General features: G+C 34.5%; 1 protein-coding gene across 2 annotated transcripts in view; it reads left to right on the top strand.

Moving 5' to 3' along the window:
* LOC136042202 (FAS-associated factor 2-like) overlaps positions 1–19,264 on the top strand; it is a 64,503-nt gene that overhangs the window by 5,457 nt on the left and 39,782 nt on the right. For both annotated transcript variants that reach the window (XM_065727135.1, XM_065727137.1), the window contains exon 2: positions 9,380–9,716. In XM_065727135.1, coding sequence (XP_065583207.1) covers positions 9,380–9,716 — 337 coding nt within the window. The remainder of the gene's footprint in view (positions 1–9,379; positions 9,717–19,264) is intronic.

The following is a 19,264-nucleotide window of genomic DNA, read 5'->3' as shown; positions in this document are numbered from 1 at the left end:
TGTGGCCAAACAGCAAAAACTTTATTATCTTAACTACTTGTAGACTTAATTTTTGCAATACTAGATATTAATTTTAAAGTTCTTGATGAAGGGAGTTAATGGATATTTTCCTCAAATTAGGCTTCTGAAGAGACAGTCCTAACAGTGTGAGGATCTACTGGTGCTGGAGTATGTATTCTGACTACCTGTTGAATTGACAATGATGGCTAGTGCTGACAGCAACACCTGATTGGCATATATCTGATTTAAACTGTCAATGCCAGATTTATTTACATGGTAAAACTTGACTATTGTGTTTATGTTGTGCACTAAAGAGACTGAGGTTACTAGACACATACAGTACAATGTTGTTCTTCTTAGCAAAACTAAATACTGAGGAACCAGGCTCATCATTCTTGTGGAGAAGAATTGCTGCTTGGAGCTTGTACACCTTCTTGCTGAGGTCTGACTACCCTGAATGACCCTTGAAGACATATTATTGTAATATTTCATTTAGAGAGCAAGCAAGTGAAGTTAATGGTGGCTGCTTGGACTGTTTTATTCTGCAGTATTTACAAATAAACAACCATAAGCTGTTTCCCGCACCTTGAAAGAGGAACATCATTTTCATCAAATGTACTCAAGGTCTAGGGTTGCTGTACATCTGAAGAAATTTTTTCACAGGCATCTACCTCCTCCCCTTTGTTAGTTTCACTTTTAATGACATTGTCTACAACTACTCTTCAACCTATAAATTAGGATCTCTATTGCAATCTTCATCTTTTAAATCTGATTCATGTTCTTTGGTTTCAAGAAGCTCCGTGACTTCTTCCTCAGTTAGTCTCTTGTGGCTACTCCTTTGGGCTTCCTAGAAAAGTAAGGCATAAAATGGGAAGGCAAAGGAGGGTAAAAGTATTCATCTTCTTGACAGTAAATACTTTTGGAACAGTAGGAATGCTGTATTTCCTGCTAAAAAGGCTGAAAGACCATCTGTATCTCTATATAAGAAAACACAATTCATGGAAGTAGTGCAACTGTAGTTTTCCAATCCATCATTAGCCATTCAGACCCTCTAACAACTCTTTTCAAAGTATTTGACCTTTACATTTTTTTTGTTATGTAAGTGGTTGGACAGAGTAAAAAAAAAAAAAAACTATGGTAGGCTCCCCTTAACTTCTATTTGGATAGATGCTGGAAGTTGACTGATTGGCCCAAGATTCTTACTGTGGTAGTCAGAAGTATGGATAAACTGAATATCTTATCAGTGATAAATAACTAATCCAAGAGGAGCATCTACATACCAAAGGTTAAAATCTTTTATTGTTTACTTCTGTATCGAATACACAACAATTCATTAACCATGTAATAGCTTGACAACAGATATGTATGGATGCCAGAACTTTGAATCATCAAATCAGAAATGTTTCCTAGGTTGTTGTTTTCAACAAAAATATATAGGGAAATTTAGACTTGTAGAGGATATGTAAAATTTTTCTTACCAGGGATGTGTCAATGTTGCCTCTATTGACCATATATCATTAAAACAAAGTTCAAACTCTGTAATTTGTATAATGATTAATTCACCTAATGCTATTATTTGTGAAGTCTAGTTGTAGGATACTAGTAGGTAAGTTTTTAGGAATTACAATAAATAAATTATTAAAACTCATAAGGATTGAAAAGTAAACATTAGGATGCTAGGGTTTGAAAAGTTATCTTTGTGATGTCTTAAATTCAGGTGGTTCCTAACAAATTCAGTGCATTATTATGCAATACCAGATTTTATTGCAGAGAAAATACATCCTTAAATAATGCTACAAAAAGTTTTGAATTAGGTTTGCTTATTGAATGTGGATTGTTTTTGTTATAAATAGATGGCTTTAGAATATATTGCTTTTGAATAACTTATTTATAAACAAATGGTATGTTTTTGACCACCTTTCAAAACTTTTGCTAGTGTAATGTTGATCATTTCTTTGTGTGGCAACAAAAACGATGCCTTTGGGGCACCCAAGGGCTTAAGATGTAAGTTGCCCCAGAAGCAATTATTGAATTATGATAGAGCATAAAAAAGTTATCAAGGGATATACTCAGTTTTATCCTATCTAAACTATGTTGTAAATTTACCATAATTTGAGCTGTAAGATATATTGGCTTATTAGGGGGAGGGGGATCATGGGTTAAGAGTAGTGGAGCTACAGTTAAAATGTGATAGCCACAATTACTCTAAATATTATGAATAAGAATTGTTTTCTCAATATGTTTCCTTCTTAATAGCTCCTAATCTTGGCCTTTACCAATTTTTGTCTAGGGGTTTCCTCCTGCCTTGGAAAGTAGTTGAGATAGGTCAATGAATCTTTCAAGACTGAATCCAGGGCCGTAGATATAATACCATTCTACTACTTCTGGCAACTTAGGGTATTGACACACAATGGGGGCTATTGAAAAGAAAACAGTTTAAAATTTAAAAACAATTTGCAAAAAAAATCCTAAAATACTTGACTTCATTCATAAAAGTACTTCACTTAACTTTGCACTCTCTCGCCCTCCCAAGTGGCACATTAGGGGGGGGGGTCAGGGGTGAAGTGTAGTGTAGCTACAGTCAAAATGTGTTAGCTAGAAGTTTTCTGCATATTATGAAGTAAGAATTGCTTTCTCATGTTTCCTTCTTAATAGCTCCTAATCTAGACATTTACCAATTTAGTTTAGGGGTTTCTTGTTCTCTTGGAAAGCAGTTGAAATAGGTCAATGAATCTTTCAGTAATGAATACAGGGCGAAACATATGGGCTACTACTAGTCTGCTACTTTTAACAACTTATGGCATCAACAAGGGATTGGGGCTATTGAGAAGAAAACACTAGAAAAATCTGAAAACAATTTTGAACAAATCCTAAAATACTTACTTGCATTCGTTCTTAAAATTACTTCCCCTAACTCTACCCCCTCCACACACCCACACACGTGTGCAAGTATATAGCTCAAATTAGCCTCTATGTTTCCCTTGCATTATTCATTTTCTTTGTTTTGCTAATGTTGCTTATTTACTGTTAAATCTAAAGTCCTACATCACTTACTTGCATTCGTTCTTAAAATTACTTCACCTAACTCTCCTCCCTCTCCCCCCACTCTTGTGCAAATATATAGCTCAAATTAGCCTCCATGTTTCCCTTGCATTATTCATTTTCTTGATTTTGCTAATGTTGCTTATTTACTGTTAAATCTAGCCTATTTTTAACAAAAAGGTAAGGTAAAGAATATGACATTGGATTTTACAATCCCTACCAGCGATGCTGATCTCCAATAGCCATCTTATGCTTTGGCACACCCTTCCTGTTTACCTTACCTAGATTTCTGTTTACCAGGTACCCATTTACAGCTGGGTTGACTCTGACTGAACCTAGTGAGTCACACCACTGATCCTTATTCAAACTAAGTAACTAACAACACCAGGACTCAAACCCTGTGTTTTGGACAAAGTGTCTCAAATCTAGCATACTAACCACTTTGCTTGTACAGCCTAATAAAAACTTTCCTTGGAACATGCAAGATTGAACCAGAAAACCCTAAGGCATGAGACTTGGCCTTATCCACTACACCATCACAAGGTGAAAAATCCTTCAAGCCAGAGAGAAGAGTATAATAATCATGTCTTTGAGTAGCCTACAGGCTAGTTAATTGTTTTGTAAGAGTGTCTTTGTGTTATAAAAGTAAAACCTTGAAAAATAGATCTTCTGCTCAAATGAGGCAAAGAAATTTTTATTGAACATTACGCATTTGCTCAATCCCAATTTATAAAATCTTATAAAACAAACAATAAGGAATTTCCAAGACACGTAAACTTGCTAGAATATCAATGAATGTTTTAGCCCTATATCCAAATGTTGTCCTAAGCAAAAAATGTAGAAATAAGTAAGACTCACAGTCACAGTCAAAATAAAATGTCACAAAACAGCACAATTTATTTGGGTGAAATAAAAATTAACAACATGTTTTCAGTGTTATTCTTGATTTTTTAGCAGCTAATCTAAAAGGTTTTTAGTAACCAGTTCATTGTTACCAGTAGCTAGGTATTGGCCATTGGTTTTGTTATATAATTTGTCATTTTTTTATTAAATTTGTAAATAACAAATTAGTTTTATTATCAAAAACTGGGAATTAAGATATATTCCTTTTTTTGCAATTCCAATTCTTTTAAGCCATAGAAATTAAAAAAAAGGTAGGCACAGTAGCTTAACAACATCTTCCAAGGGTGTATATTTAGGCCTAGATTCATTCCTTTAAGTTTTGTTCACCTAACTCATCCTACTTTCCAAGACATTATGAAGGTAGGGGACTAGAATTTTATCAATTGTGAAAAAAACCTTGGTATTGCCTGCTCTACTTATAATTGCCACAACATGCCTTTACTATATTCCTTTTGACAAAGTCATTTCCAATATCTTTAGTGTTTTAACATTAAACCCAGAAATAAACAGAATGTATTCCATATAGGAAAAGAGATGCCCCTTTTTCTTCCCCAACCTTTTGCTTGTTGTTGTAGAAACTAGAGGATGTTTTTTTTGGAAATTGAGAGTTCTAGTCAATTGTTTTCCAATCCATTTCACAACAACATCCGTGACTGCAATGAAAGCAAAGAAGTAATGGGACGTAAAGGTGCTGTATAAAAATACGACTTCCTTAAGATTTTCCCTAAATACTTTTGACAGTCTTTAGTCTTGTGTTTACAAAAAGAGAAAATCGCTAACTTGTCTTAGAGGTTGAATCAATAGATGATGAGAACTAGATAAGAACCACTACATCACTGCTTCTATTACTAAGCGCCACATGATGAACATGACTATTGACTAAGGGCAGACCCTTAAAGTAAACAACCAGTTCAGACCAACCAGTACCTGTCCTAGAAATGTTGATTTTTTGTCTCTGGTCCTTTTGTTAACCTTCAGGAACATCTGGTCGACATTTGGAGGTACTTATCTTACGTGTTTGCCTGCTCAATTTTGCACATGGGTGAATTTTCTACAAGGAGATTCTGGCCCCTTTTTTCACTGTACTTTACATGTTCTCCTAGTAGAATATGGAAAAAGAGGCTTTCAGTTTAATGAGGAGAAATCAGAAGTGATGTTGTTTAATGCTGAGCAAGGGACTGCTGTTGATGTTAGGCTAGGTTACTGTATGGCTTGCTGAACACATAGTTTATTTGGGGATCCCTATTAATTGGTCTATGCTTGAAACGCGTTACTTTTTGCAGTCATCTGCAGAAACGGATCTCTTTAGCGTATAGCCGTGTTGCAGTTTACAAGTGTCAGTTTGATTGGCGGATTTTGGCCCAGCTGTACAATGCAATGGCACTACCCCATTATCTGTATCTAAGTCCCTTTTGGAGGATATTCCAAAATGAAGTTCAGAAAGAATTCCGGTCCACATATTATAAATATGCAAAGTACCTCTTATTGCTCCCACCATGGACAAGTAACCATATTGTGACAAGTTGGTATGGGATTATCGACCGTAATGAAGCAATCATACCCCAGATCACTAGATATAACTCTAATATTGTCACTCATCCTTGGGCAATTATTTTGAGGCAATAGTTTTTTGTTTTTTGTAGTTAGATATCCATTTGTTCTTTATTTTTCTTGTGTTCGTGTATTCTTTTGTAGTTTGTTTTTTGCTTTTTTTTATCTTATACTCCATCTGTTTCTTTTGATGGGAAATGAATGTATGCATACACACATAGTACTTACGTTTTTCCAATTCTCATGTTAGTTTATTTTTTCTTCTTTTTATTCTCTTCCTTTTCTCCAATTCCATTCTCTTTAATTTAGTTTTCTTTATTCCCTCTCTTTTTCTTTTGTTACTTCATTTTGCTCTTTTTGTCCCTTTTTTGTTGGTATAGAATTTGTATGTTCTTTTGAATCTTTTTTGTTGTTTTCCAGGATGTGATAACAGGTTTAATCTGAACTAAATAAAAATCTATGAAGACAGCTATACTATAGTAGAAAAAAATCAAGATCTTCCATCAAAAAGTTCGTGGTAATGAACTTTAGTAAGGAGTGACCCGGCTCAATAGTAACCGAAACTCTAAAAAATGGAATTTTAATACCAGTAGTTACGTCAAAAAAATCTCATTTTAATGCTGATTTTAAATATATAACTTTCATCAAGATTAGTCTTACCGATCAAAAGTTACGAGCCTGAGAAAATTTGCCTTATTTTAGAAAATAGATGGAAACACCCCCAAAAAGTCATACAATCCTAACGAAAATCACACCATCAGATTCAGCGTATCAGAGAACCTTTTTGTAGAAGTTTCAAGCTCCTATCTATAAAAATGTGGAATTTCGCATTTTTTTTCCAGGGGTGATCGTATCGACTCAGTGGTCCTAGAATGTCACGAGTGGGCTCATTCCAACGGAAATTAAAAGTTCTAGTGCCCTTTTTAAGTGACCAAAAAAATTGGAGGGCATCTAGGCCCCCTCCCACGCTCATTTTTTCCCAAAGTCACCGGATCAAAATTCTGAGACAGCTATTTTATTCATCATAGTCGAAAAACCTAATAACTATGTCTTTGGGGACGACTTACTCCCCCGCAGTCTCCGTGGGATGAGTTGCAAGTTACAAACTTTGACATATGTTTACATATAGTAATGCTTACTGGAAAGTGTCAGGGGTATTTTTTTTTATTTGGGAGGGAGGGTTGAGGGGGGGGGGTACGTGGGAGGATCTTTCCATGGAAAAACTTCTCGTGGAGGAAGAGACTTTCAATGAAGGGGGTGCAGGATTTTTTAGTATTATTTAAAAAAACAAAACAATGAAAAAATAAGTATGAAAAGTTTTTTCTACTGAAAGTGAGGAGCAGCATTAAAACTTAAAATGAACAGAAATTATTGCACATATGAGGGTTTACCTCCTCGTGATACCTCGCTCTTTACGCTAAAGTATTTTTAGTAATTTCAACTATTTATTCCACGGCCTTTGTGATTCAAGGGTCATTCTTAAGGAATTGGTACATAATTTAAGCTTTAATGTAAAGAGCGAGGTATCAACGAGGGGTGAACTCCCTCATATAAGCAATAAAAACATACGAATATAGAAGTTTGTTTTGTAAGTTAATTCGTAAATTACGTATATTTTTTACTAACGAAAATGTTCGAAACAAAAATAAAGGTTCTAGTTGCTTTTTTAAGGAATCAAAAAATTGGAGGGCAGCTGGGCTTCCTCCCTCTCTCCTTTTTCTCAAAATCTTCCGATTAAAACTACGAGAAAGCCATTTAGCAAAAAAAAAAAAAAATAATAATATGCAAATTTCGTTTTAATTATTTATGTGCGGAGAGCCAAGATCAAAACATGCATTAATTAAAAAACGTCCAGAAATTAAATAAAAAAACAAGTTTTTTAAAATAAAAAAAACAAGTTTTTTTTTAAATGAAAGTAAGGAGCAACATTAAAACTTAAAATGAACAGAAATCACTCGTATATGAAAGGGGCTTTTCCTCCTCAACGCCCCGCTCTTTGCGCGGAAGTGTTTTATTGTTTTAAGAAGTAGAGTTAAGAGAAAGAGTCAAACTTTGATGTAAAGAGCGAGGCGGATTTCTGTTCGTTTTAAGTTTTTTATTTGTTTAATATGTGTAGGCTCAGTACTCCTTTCTGGATTAATTTTTAAAGTTTTTTCCACATCAAAAGTTTTTCAAAGAAAGGTAGAGCTGCATAAAACTAAACATGAGTAGAAATAAAGTCAAATAATTTTTCTAGCGTAAAACTACCATAAAGGTAACTTTGTACATGCGATAGGAAATAGAAGGAATAAATGTCAACCCTTGGAAGGAGATGATGGGCAATAAGATGTTTTTCTTATGGGAAGACAGGGACTGTGGGGACGAGATTATTTTCAAGGTCAGGGGGATGCTGAATAGATTAGTGCTAAGTTAGATTTGACTGGGGGTCTCAAGATAAATCATTTCAAATCCTCAGATTGTTGAAATCTCTAACTTATTGCAATTTAAATTAGAAGCGCTCTCTGGACTTAGCGTACAAATACTGCTTAGATAATATTCATTTTTCTTAGCCAAATATGAAAAGACATAATTGGATGTGGGCTTAAGACATTGTCTATTTGATTAAAATTCTTGGAAGTTTTTGAATTGGGCAGGGGCGTAAACTTAAAAAAATAGTCAAACAAAACCAGTAATATTACTAAATAGGGTAAAACTAGATTTTTTCGGGGGAGGGGGGGGGGGTGCATAAGGATTTTTGGGGATTTTGAAAGAGAAACTAAAACTTTCAGTTTCGTTTGATGCGCTTGTGTATGTAATATGCATTTATGTAATTATTTATTTTTCGCTCATTAAACAATGCAAATAATGCAACAAAATGGAGTAGCCTACAAAATAGAAAAAAGAAAGCATCACAAAGTCAATCAAAATAAATAATAATTAATTACTTGATTAATAATAAAAAAAACTATTAGAAACGAACAGCGGTTACTAGGTCCAAAATTGGCACAATATAATAATAAACACTGGACTTTTATAAAATACTAAAACATCCAATAATAAAACACTGGAACAATACGAGGACATTTAATGGAAAGGAAGGTTTCTGAAAATTATTTTAAAGAAGAGAAGAGAGACATATAAATTGGGATAGAATTAATTCAAAAAAGGGGAAAATTACTGGATTAGAAAGACCCGACAGGTGACTGCCTTTGCAGAGAGAAATAAAGGGACATCAGGTGGGATGAAATTCTATAGTAATATGGATTAATAAACAGGAGACCTTTGAGCTTCTGTTGATGATCATTCAGGTAAAATAAATGCGAAAAGAACTAGGGAAGAAGAGTACCTACCTTAGTCTGTCTGCGTGAAAAACTGCTGCAGAGAGGATGGAAGTGTACCTGGAAAAGCAGAATGCATTAAATAAAGGTTACTTATAAAGATTATATGCGTAAATGCTCAACAATAATCAACTGCATACCACTTCAAACAATGCTTTATAGGAGAAAAGGGGCGCCACAGACGAAAACTGATTATTATGTTTCAAAGTAAGTTTAAAGCTATTTTCTTCTATTTCGGCAAACGCGTGCTTTTCAGTCGAGACTATTCTGCCGTTTTCCTTTTGATCACTCTGTGAGATGAACAGAGTTACTGATAGATTTGTTCTTATTTATCTTGAATCTGCTCAGATTTCTTGCAGTAAATCTTTTGAAACTAGGAGTTGAATTATAAGAGGACATACATTGAGTTCTGTGCTCTGTGTGCAGGTATGGTCAGCTAGACTCTTGGCTGATTGTGAGATTTTGTTGTGTTTGGAGCTTTCTAACAATTTTTTAATCACCTATTTCAATACACTTCTTCTTCATGATTATGTCTTCTCATTATTTTTTTTCTTTTCTTCTTTTAGGAAGCAAGTGGGATTGACAGAATTGAGGAATGTAATCGTATATTAGAGCAAAATAATTGGAATCTAGAAGTGGCCCTTAATTCCTATTTACATAATAGTGTCAGAGATCGCCCTAGGCAAGAAAGAGAAAATTCGCCAAGACGAAATATACATTATAATAGCAGAAGTTTAGTTACACGAGCGTTTGGTATGATTCAGTGGTTTAGGTCATACCAGCCTCAAACAACTATAGGATGGATATTTTATGTGACGACCTTGCCAATCAGAATGGTTGTTGATAATTTTTCAAGTATTGTGTCATTTGTTGTGTCATTTTTTGCTGGGCCCTATCGGCCAGGTAAAGTATTTATCTATTTCTTTCTTTCCTCTGTTATTCCACGCTATTTTACATGAAACCAACAAAAGTTTTTAAAGGATTTTTTGGATTAAATTTTTTTAGTTCAATACAACAAAAAGGAGTGTAGATGACATTACTTGGGTAATAAATGCCTCATTTTTGAAGGTGTTAAAAACAGAGAGAGGGGGAGAGAGAGAGGGAGAGAGAGAGAGGGAGAGAGAGGAAGAGAGAGAGAGGAAGAGAGGGAGAGAGAGAGGGAGAGAGAGAGGGAAGAGAGGGAGAGAGAGAGAGAGAGGGAGAGAGCGGGAGAGAGAGGGAGAGAGTGGGAGAGAGAGAGAGAGAGAGAGAGAGAGAGAGAGAGAGAGAGAGAGAGAGAGAGATCTCAAGATGATGAAAACAAACGGGACTACGGCCAGTGGAAAGAAAAGACAAACCAAAAGGACTCGGAAGCAGCTTTATTTAGCATTTGTGGTACTGAGTCATAGTATCAGCAACTGTTAATGCAGATATTGTTTTTTTTTTCATTCCTGGTTTTAGAATTCATTTAATTTTAGGTTATTTTAGATTGTATTTTTTTTTCTTAGCGTTGAGGACGCCTTGTTTTATACAGACAAAGTATCTGTGTCGTTTTAAATTTTCTTTTCCTTCTTCAGGCCATAGTTTTCTTCATCTTGAGATTTCTCTTTGTTTTTTTTTGTCATGGCTGGTCAGATCGGCTTTGGATCTTTCGTTTGTAAGCGTTATGCATCATTAAGGTGTGCGAACCTAAAGTCACTGAAATAGCTTTTGTCCTGTTTGTTCCTATCATGGCTGATCTCCTTACCAGGGTTCTTACTAATTGAGATTTTAGTCCTTAGCTGAAGATCTTGACAAATAGTAAAGTTTTTCCTAGTAAGTTTTGGGATATTGTCAAGTTCTTAGTGAAAACCTTGCTCTTGCCTTTTATGAAGTAGATTTCTGCAAATGTCGGGGCAAATCTAGAGCGAAATCTTGGAGGAGGTCCAATGTGACAAGGGTGCCAATGAGCAAAATCTTAGAGGGGGGGGGGTAATGTGATTAAGGTGCCAATCATTGACCATTGGTAAATTTATTCTAAAAAAAGAGTAAAAAGGATTAGATGGTGCCAGGAAAAAAATTCTCAGGTGGACAGGGTCCTCACGGCCCCCTGGATTCGTCAGTGGTCGGGTATGTCTTTTTGCGTGCGGTATGATAATGGGCTCAATTTGAACATCCAAACCCAACTTATCCAAAAAATGAAAACAGTATATACACAAATCTACCAAAGTTATTAGAACTTGGAGGTTATATTTAAAGATCCTAAACAAGTGGTTTTTATTGTAGTTGGACTTCTAGTTTTTGGGAGCCTTACAAATGATTTTTTCAAGTTAAATTTCATTGTAAAAAGATTCCAAGTTGCAAATCTTGGACACTGCCCTTGCTTCTTCCTCCACCTGCAAATTTTGCATAAGTTGAATTAATTCTTTTTTACTTGAGTACTTCTTTTTTTCAACTTTTTTGTAGACAGTTAATCCTATAGCTAATTGTTAAAGTATTCAAGAGTTAATTTTTTTTCTTCATTTTTTTCCGCCTCAACTCAGTTTGAAGGTATAGTTTTTTTTTCTCTACGCTTCTCCAACCCTAGAAAATTTTAGTTTTCTGATCTTTTCTCTTTAAACAAGAAATAATTGTATATTTAGTTTATGTACTTATCAGAACCTTAATTTAGGGGGAAAAATTCACATGAGTGACGTCACATTTACAAGGACATATTAAAAGCATAAATATGTCATTCCTGTCTTAGGAGTGGTTGTATCCTTTTTAATATCCATGGCGTGTGCAAAATCGCACGAGAAATATAGCTAAGTATAAAATACCAAGTTTAATGAATCTATTTGTAAAAGGCGTTTTCAGCATCTAAAGGACGAGAACATAAATTAACCTTATAATCTAACTCGTAAAATAAAATAACCTGAGAAATCTATATTCACAATGATGAAAATTAACAATTTAGACACTCAAATGTGATAAGCTCAATCCAAGGAGCTAAGGCAAAGGGCACTGAAAAAATGTCTGAAGTAATAATAAACGAAAATGAAGAACAAAAAAATATTTGGTTAGAATGCTTGCGAAAACGGCAATTACAACGAGTCAAAAACGAAATCGAAGAACAAAGAAATAAGGGGTTCTTTATATATAAAGAAATATCAGCAGCAAAAATCACAACAAGTCAAACGAAAGTGAAGGACAAAGAAATAAGCAGTTTCATAGTACTTTGAGGACAAAAGCGTCAAGTAACAATTGCTCAAAATGAAGAAACTGGACCATCAAATGAGAAAAAATCAAGAGAACGACCTGAAAAATGTAAATTAGTGGGTGAAAATGAACATCCTAGACTATCAAATGTGACAAGACCAATCTGAGAAGTTATAGCAAAGGGCATTGAATAAAAGTTTCAAGTAATACTAAACAAGAACGAAGAGTAAAGAAGTATGTGATTAGAATACTTGTGAAATGATAATTACAACGAGTCAACACGAAATTGGAAAAATAAATATGGGGTTAAAAGATAAGCGCAAGCGGCAGTGAGAATTACAAGCAACAGAGAGGATCAGAACTTGTCAAAAATGAAAGTGAAGAACTAAGAATTGCACGGTTAGAAGACGCGAAAGTGAGTACCAGAACTTTTCAACAATGAAAATGAAGAACAAAAAATTGTGCTGTTAGTGAACAAGCGACAGTGAGAAACAGATCGAATCAAAAATGAATGCGAAAAAGAAAGAAATATTACGTCAGAAGAACAGTCCCATCAGAATCTTCGACGCCGACAAACTGTGGTGCAAAACCATATACATACCCATACAAAACCATACATAAAAACCATATACAAAAACCATACAAAACCATACAGTATACAAAACCATAACCATAAAAGATGAGAACACTAAGCGAGTGTCAGTTAATTGGGACCTTTCAACGTTGTATGCATTCATTGTGGACTCTTCCATTTTCCCGAGGAAAGAGTAGCCAACAAAGACGATTCATTTGGAAGCTGCTGCTTGCTTGGTCAAAGTGTATTGCCAGCTCCACAATTTCCAAATGAATTGATTTGGTTTTAATAGGACGTGACTTTCTCTAAAAAGGGTCCCACAAACAAATCCGAGACTTGAACTCACGTTTAGCTATAGCTTCATTCAATGTAAGCAATGATCAAGCCATCAATAGTCGTAATGTTTTCAGCTTCAAAGAAGCTAGACAAATTTATTACAAAATAAATTTAGCGCCACATCCATCACAAACCCCTGAAGGTGATGTTGAACCACCATCATATGGCCGAATATTTTATGGTGAAGCTGTTGAAAAACATCTTGCACATCGATAACTTCGAAGATCACACTGCCTTTCCATGACGAAAGTACAACAGTTCAAAATAGGGATGGAACCTTTTAATCGGCAGTAGACACATATAAAATTTTTTAACTAGATATTTCGAACACATATACAGTGTGCATCATCAGCAATAAGCAGTCAGCAGTTTTACTGCTGATGATGAACATTGTATATGTGTTCGAAATATCTAGTTAAAATTTTTTACATCGGGTCACTGTCGATTAAAAGGTTTCATCCCTATTTTGAACTGTTATACTTTCATCTTGCACGTCCTTTAAATTATAGAATCTCTCGTAACTCAATGAACCTCTTGGAAGAAATATTGTGAGGCACCAACAACTGTGTCAAAGGTTACATGAAAATGTCAGAAGTGATGGATGATTTAAACTAACCTGCTGATAAACAAGCAAAATGTGGTAAAAAACATGTGACAACGAGGAGTAGAAGGAACAAACAATCATAATGAAGAAAAATTAAGGTGTTTTTAGTAGTTTCATAATACACAGAGAAGAAATATGTATATTAACAATTGCTCAAAGTAAACAAAGCGGACCGTCAAAGGAGACGAGATCAAGGACGACCTGAAAAATCTAAATTCACGGGGGAAATGAACGACCAAGACCATCAAATCTAATAAGACCAATCCGAGCAGCTAAGGTATAGGGCATTGGAAAAGTGTCTGAAGTAATAATAAACTAAAGAAAGAAATATATGGTTAGAATACTTGGAAAATGAACAATTACCACGAGTCAAAAACGAAGTTTAAGAACAAAAAAAAAATGTTTGGTTAAAAGATAAGTGGCAGCTAGAATTGTAATGAATAAAAAAGACAGTAAAAAAAAATGTGTAGTTACAAGAAATGCGATAACGAGCTTCAGAACAAAGAAAAATGAAAATGAAGAAAAAAGAAATTTGTGGTTAAAAGGTGTGCGACAGCGAGAACAAGTATATGTGTAATTAGAAGATAAGCGCCAGAGAGAATTCAAGCAACAGCAAGTTTTAGAAAGTGACGTACAAATAATTGTGTGGTGAGCCGGAACGTGAGCATCAGATTGATTCTAAAATGAAAGCGAAGAAGAACGATATTATGTTAGGAGAACAACGCCATCACAATCTTCGGTGCTAGCTATGGCACAAAATCCAATACAAAGCTATACAGATCCAGGAAACGACGCAAGTGTTAATTGCAAGTCATTGGGACCCTCCAGTGTTTTAAATATTCACTATAGAGTCGTCCATTTTCCCAAGGAAAGAGTATCCACCAAAGGAGATTCGAACTTTAGTGTAAAGTTCTGAGTTCTTTATTTAACAATAAAATCCATAAAAAAAAAATTGCTTCAAGACAATCTCCCCCATAAGGCTCTATGGCCGGGAAAGAACAGAAGAGAAAAAAATACCAACAAAAAAAATGTTAACAAAATCCAAAAAACAAAATTGAGTCGCCCACCTTAATAATCTCCAAAAAATGACAAGGTAGGCAGGGGGTAGCACATGATTTCACCAACTCAATTAAATATCCAACTCAATCCAGAGACATCAACTCCAAGGGAAACCGGAATATAAAATAGACAAAAAAAAAACAACAACAAAGAAACAAAATTATTTACTAGCTAGAAAATCTCTAACATAGTTTCTGAACATACCAAACGAGTGGCAGCTTCGTACGAACTCTGGGAGCGTGTTCCAGATCCTGTTACAAGCTGTCAGAGGGTTGAAGTCAGACCTCACTGACGGTGTGTGAAGAACCAGTAAATTGTTAGAAGTGCAGTTTGATTCTTTCTCGCAACTCTACTTTTTAAAACAATAAAAAACTTTAGCGTAAGGAGCGGGGTGTCGAGGAGGAAAAGCCCCTTTCATATACGGAGTAATTTCTGTTCGTTTTAAGTTTTAATGTCGCTCCTTACTTTCATTTAAAAAAACTTGTTTTTTTTATTTAATTCAACGTAAGCGATGATCGAACCATCAATAGTCGTAATGTTTTTAGCTTCAAAATAGCTGGATAAATTTATTACAAAATAAATTTAGCCGTACATCCAACAGAAACCCCTGAAGGTGATTTTGAACCACCTTCATATGGCCAAATCTTCTTATTTGGCCCTGATGAAGGAGTGGAAGGATGCCTTGCACATCCGTTAAATTATGGGATCTCTCGTAATCTAATGAATCTCTTTGAAGAAATATTTTGAGACACAAAAAAGTATGCCAAAGGTTGCATGGAAATGCGAAAAGCGGAGGATGATATAAATCAACCTACTGGTTTACTGGAAAACAACCTCGATTAGAAGACAAGCAAAAATGAGAAACAATTTAAAGCCTTGTCAGGAACCGGCAGTGAAGTCGCGGGTCTTTTGTTACTTATCATTTATTTGAAAATCTGTCTTGAGTTATATTTATTTAGAGTTATATATTTAGTTATATATTATTATTTAGTTATATATATTTATATTTATATAATATATATAATATATATAATTATATTATTATATTTAGTTATATATATTTATATTTAGTTATATATTTAGAGTTATGTATTTAGTTATATATTTAGAGTTATATTTATATGAGCAATAAAACGAAAGAAAGGAAAAAGCAACCAAGATAAGTGTTTGTGGATCAGGGATCATTCTTAAAGAATTAGAACAAAATTCGAACTTTAGTGTAAAGAGCAAGGTTTTGATGAGGGGAAGAACCCCCCCCTCTATACACGTATTAAAACTATACGAATATAGAAGCTAACTCAGCAACCACTGCTGAGTTATTAACTATTGGATTTGATGAAGAACTATTTATTCCAATTAAACGGCCTTTGTGGATCAGGGGTCATTCTTAAAGATTTAGAACAAAATTCGAACTTTAGTGTAAAGAGCAAGGTTTTGATGAGTGGAAGAACCCCCCCCTCTATGCACGTAATAAAACTATACGGATATAGAAGCTCACTCAGCAACCATTGCTGAGTTATTAACTATTGGATTTTATTCATTAGATTTTGACTCCTCATGTTCATAATTTTAATTTCACATAATCATTTTAATGCCAAAATTCTTCTTTATTTTCTGATTTAGTCTGTCAATACCAGCAGTAAATCATTCCTGGCATCTCCCATGAAAAATCAGAAAAATTTGAATCCATTCAAGAAATACCCCCTGCGAATAATTTTCAGTGAGGCAAAGGTTTCATTATCGCTCTTTCAAACAGTTCATGGTAACGAACTGTAGTAAGGAGCAACCGGGCCCAATAGTAACCAAAACTCTAAAAATTTAGAATTTTTAATACCAAAATATACAAGAAAAGAAGTCTCATCAAGTTTAGTCTTATCCATCAAAAGTTGCGAGTCTGAGAAAATTCGCCTTATTTTCGAAAAAAGGGGGAAACACCCCCTAAAATTCATAGCATCTTATTGAAAATTACACCGTCATATTCAGCTTATTAGAGAACCCTACTGTTGAGGTTTCAAGCTCTTATCTGCAAAAATGTGGAATTTTGCATTATTTGCCAGAAGAAAGATCATGGATGCGTGTTTATTTGTTGTTGTTTTTTTCCCAGGGGTTATTGTATTGACGCAGCAGTGCTAGAATGTTGCGAGAGGGCTCATTCTAACAGAAATTAAAAGTTCTATTGCCCTTCTACGTGACTAAAAATTGGAGGGTATCTACGCCCCCTCCCACGGTTTTCTCCCCTGAAGTCACCGGATCAAAATTCTGACCATTTTGTTGAGCATAGTCGAAAACTAAATAAATATGTCTTTGAGAACGACCTAATCCCCCACAGTCCCCGGGGAAATGCTATGAGCGTTGCCCGTTGTTTACATATGGTGCTAGTTATTGACGAAGTAAAATAATGTTTTCAGGGAGTATTTTTCCTGGTGGTGGGGGGGGGTAGGGGTAACGCGAAAGGATCTTTCCATGGAGGAATCTATCATGGGAGAAGAGAATTTCCATGAAGGGGGAGCTGGATTTTCCAGCATTATTTAAAGCAACAATGAGAAATTAAGTAAAAAAAAACAAGTTCTTCAACTGAAAGTAAGGAGCAACATTAAAACTTAAAACGAACAGAAATTATTCTATATAGCCTATGGCAGGGGGAGGGGTTTGTCTCCTCCTTATTACCCCGCTTTTTACGCTAACTTGGTAATTTCAAAAAGAGCTATATATTCTAATTAGATGGCCTTTGTGGTTCAGTTGTCATTCTGAAAGAATTGGTGACAAATTCGAAGTTTAGTGTAAAGAGCAAGGTATTGACGAGGGGCGAATCCCCTCATATTCGTAATAAAAATATACGAATATAGAAGTTCGTTACATAAGTTAACTTATAAGTTACGTATATTTATTACTAATAAAAACGTTCGTAAATAAAGTTAAAGTTAGTGGCCTTTTTAAGTAAACCAAAAAGTTGGAGGGCAACTAGGCCCCCTCTCCCGCCCCATTTTCTCAAAATAGTCCGATCAAAACTTTGAGAAAGCCATTTAACCAATAAAAGTAAAATTAATATGTACATTTCGTTTTAATTATTCATGTGCGGTGAGCCAAAATAAAATCTTTATTAATTCAAAAAAGTTCAGAAATTAAATGAAAATTTTTTTTTTCAACTGAAAATAAGAGGCAACATTGGAACTTAAAACAGACAGAAATCATTACGTGAATGAGGGGTTCGTCCCCTCCTCAATACTTAGCTCTTTACGCTAGAGTATCTTTAGTAATTTTAAAAGAGCTATTTATTCCAATTAAACGGCCTTTGTGGATCAGAGGTCATTCTTAAAGAATTAGAACAAAAATCCAACTTTAGTGTAAAGAGCAAGGTTTTGATGAGGGGAAGAACCCCCCCCCCTTCTATACACGTAATAAAACTATACGAATATAGAAGCTCGTAAGTTAATTTTTAAGTTAATTTAAGTTAATTTTTAAGTTACCTATATTTGTTACTAATAAAAACGTTCGTAAATAAGGTTAAAAGTTCTGGTGGAGGCATTGGTGGGCAACTAGGTCCCCTCCCCGCCCCTTTTTTCCTCAAAATTGTCCGATCAAAACTTTGAGAAAGCCATTTTGCCAAAAAAGTAAATTTAATATGCAAATTTTGTTTTAGATATTCTTGTACGGTGATCTAAAATCAACACATGCATTAAATCAAATACGTTCAGAAATTAAATAGAAGAAAAAAACAAGTTTTTTTAACTAAGTGTAAAAAGCGACATTAAAACTTAAAACAAACAGAAATTATTCCGTATATGAAAGGGACTATCCCCACCTCAACACCCTGCTCTTTACACTAAAGTGTGGCTCTTTCTCACAACTCTGCTTTTTGAAACAATAAAAAATTTAGCGCAAAGAGCGAGGCGTTGAGGAGAGGACAGTCCCTTTCATATGCAGAATAATTTCTGTTCGTTATAATGTCGCTTCTTACTTTTAGTTAAAAAACTTTCTTTTTTTAAGCCAGGTTGGAAAAACTTGACCATTTGAGAATTACGTTTTGCCTCCGTTTTGCACAAAAAAAAAAAAAAAAAAAAAAAAAAAAAAAAAAAAAAAAAAAAAAAAAAAAAAAAAAAAAAAAAAAAAAAAAATTGTGATAGCAAACACTTGTACTGAAAACGTGTTTCCACAAAAGACACTCACCCAGATACCGCCCACCTTTGACTGTTTCTCAACCCGTTCCTATCTTTTCCACCAATCGTTGCTTTACCTCCAAGTATAGAAAAACCCTTGTCCCTTTCATTACAGATAACATAAATCACAAGTTTTTCTTTTTACTATTTGGTACTAGTGATATCCAAGTTGTATGTTCATTTCCTTGCTTTCTTCCCTCCTCTTTTTTGTATCCTTTTTATAGACCTTTTTTAATGTATGTATTATTAGTTCTTTTTTAATTTAAATAGTTTTTACCTTATTAACTTGCTGACATTTTGTAGTTTAATATATTTGACTAAGCAATAATTTTTTTTTATTCTGATATTGCTGTATCGGGTTTTTTGCCAGTTTTTTAAGCTGTTATGCTTCCCTCTTTTTTTCTTTTTTTTGCTTGTATTGTTTTTATGGCTCCAAAATTAGAATTCAGCCTGTCGAGGCTTGTAATAGAAAATTTTGAAATAGATATCTCATCTAGTGCACTTGAATTTGCCAGTTGTTACATCTTGAATGATAGTATCCCAGCTCATTCCCCTCAAATTACGA

The sequence above is a fragment of the Artemia franciscana genome, unplaced genomic scaffold, assembly GCF_032884065.1.
Source record: "Artemia franciscana unplaced genomic scaffold, ASM3288406v1 PGA_scaffold_75, whole genome shotgun sequence".
Lineage (NCBI taxonomy): Eukaryota > Metazoa > Arthropoda > Branchiopoda > Anostraca > Artemiidae > Artemia > Artemia franciscana.
This window is presented reverse-complemented; position numbering and strand designations above follow the sequence as displayed.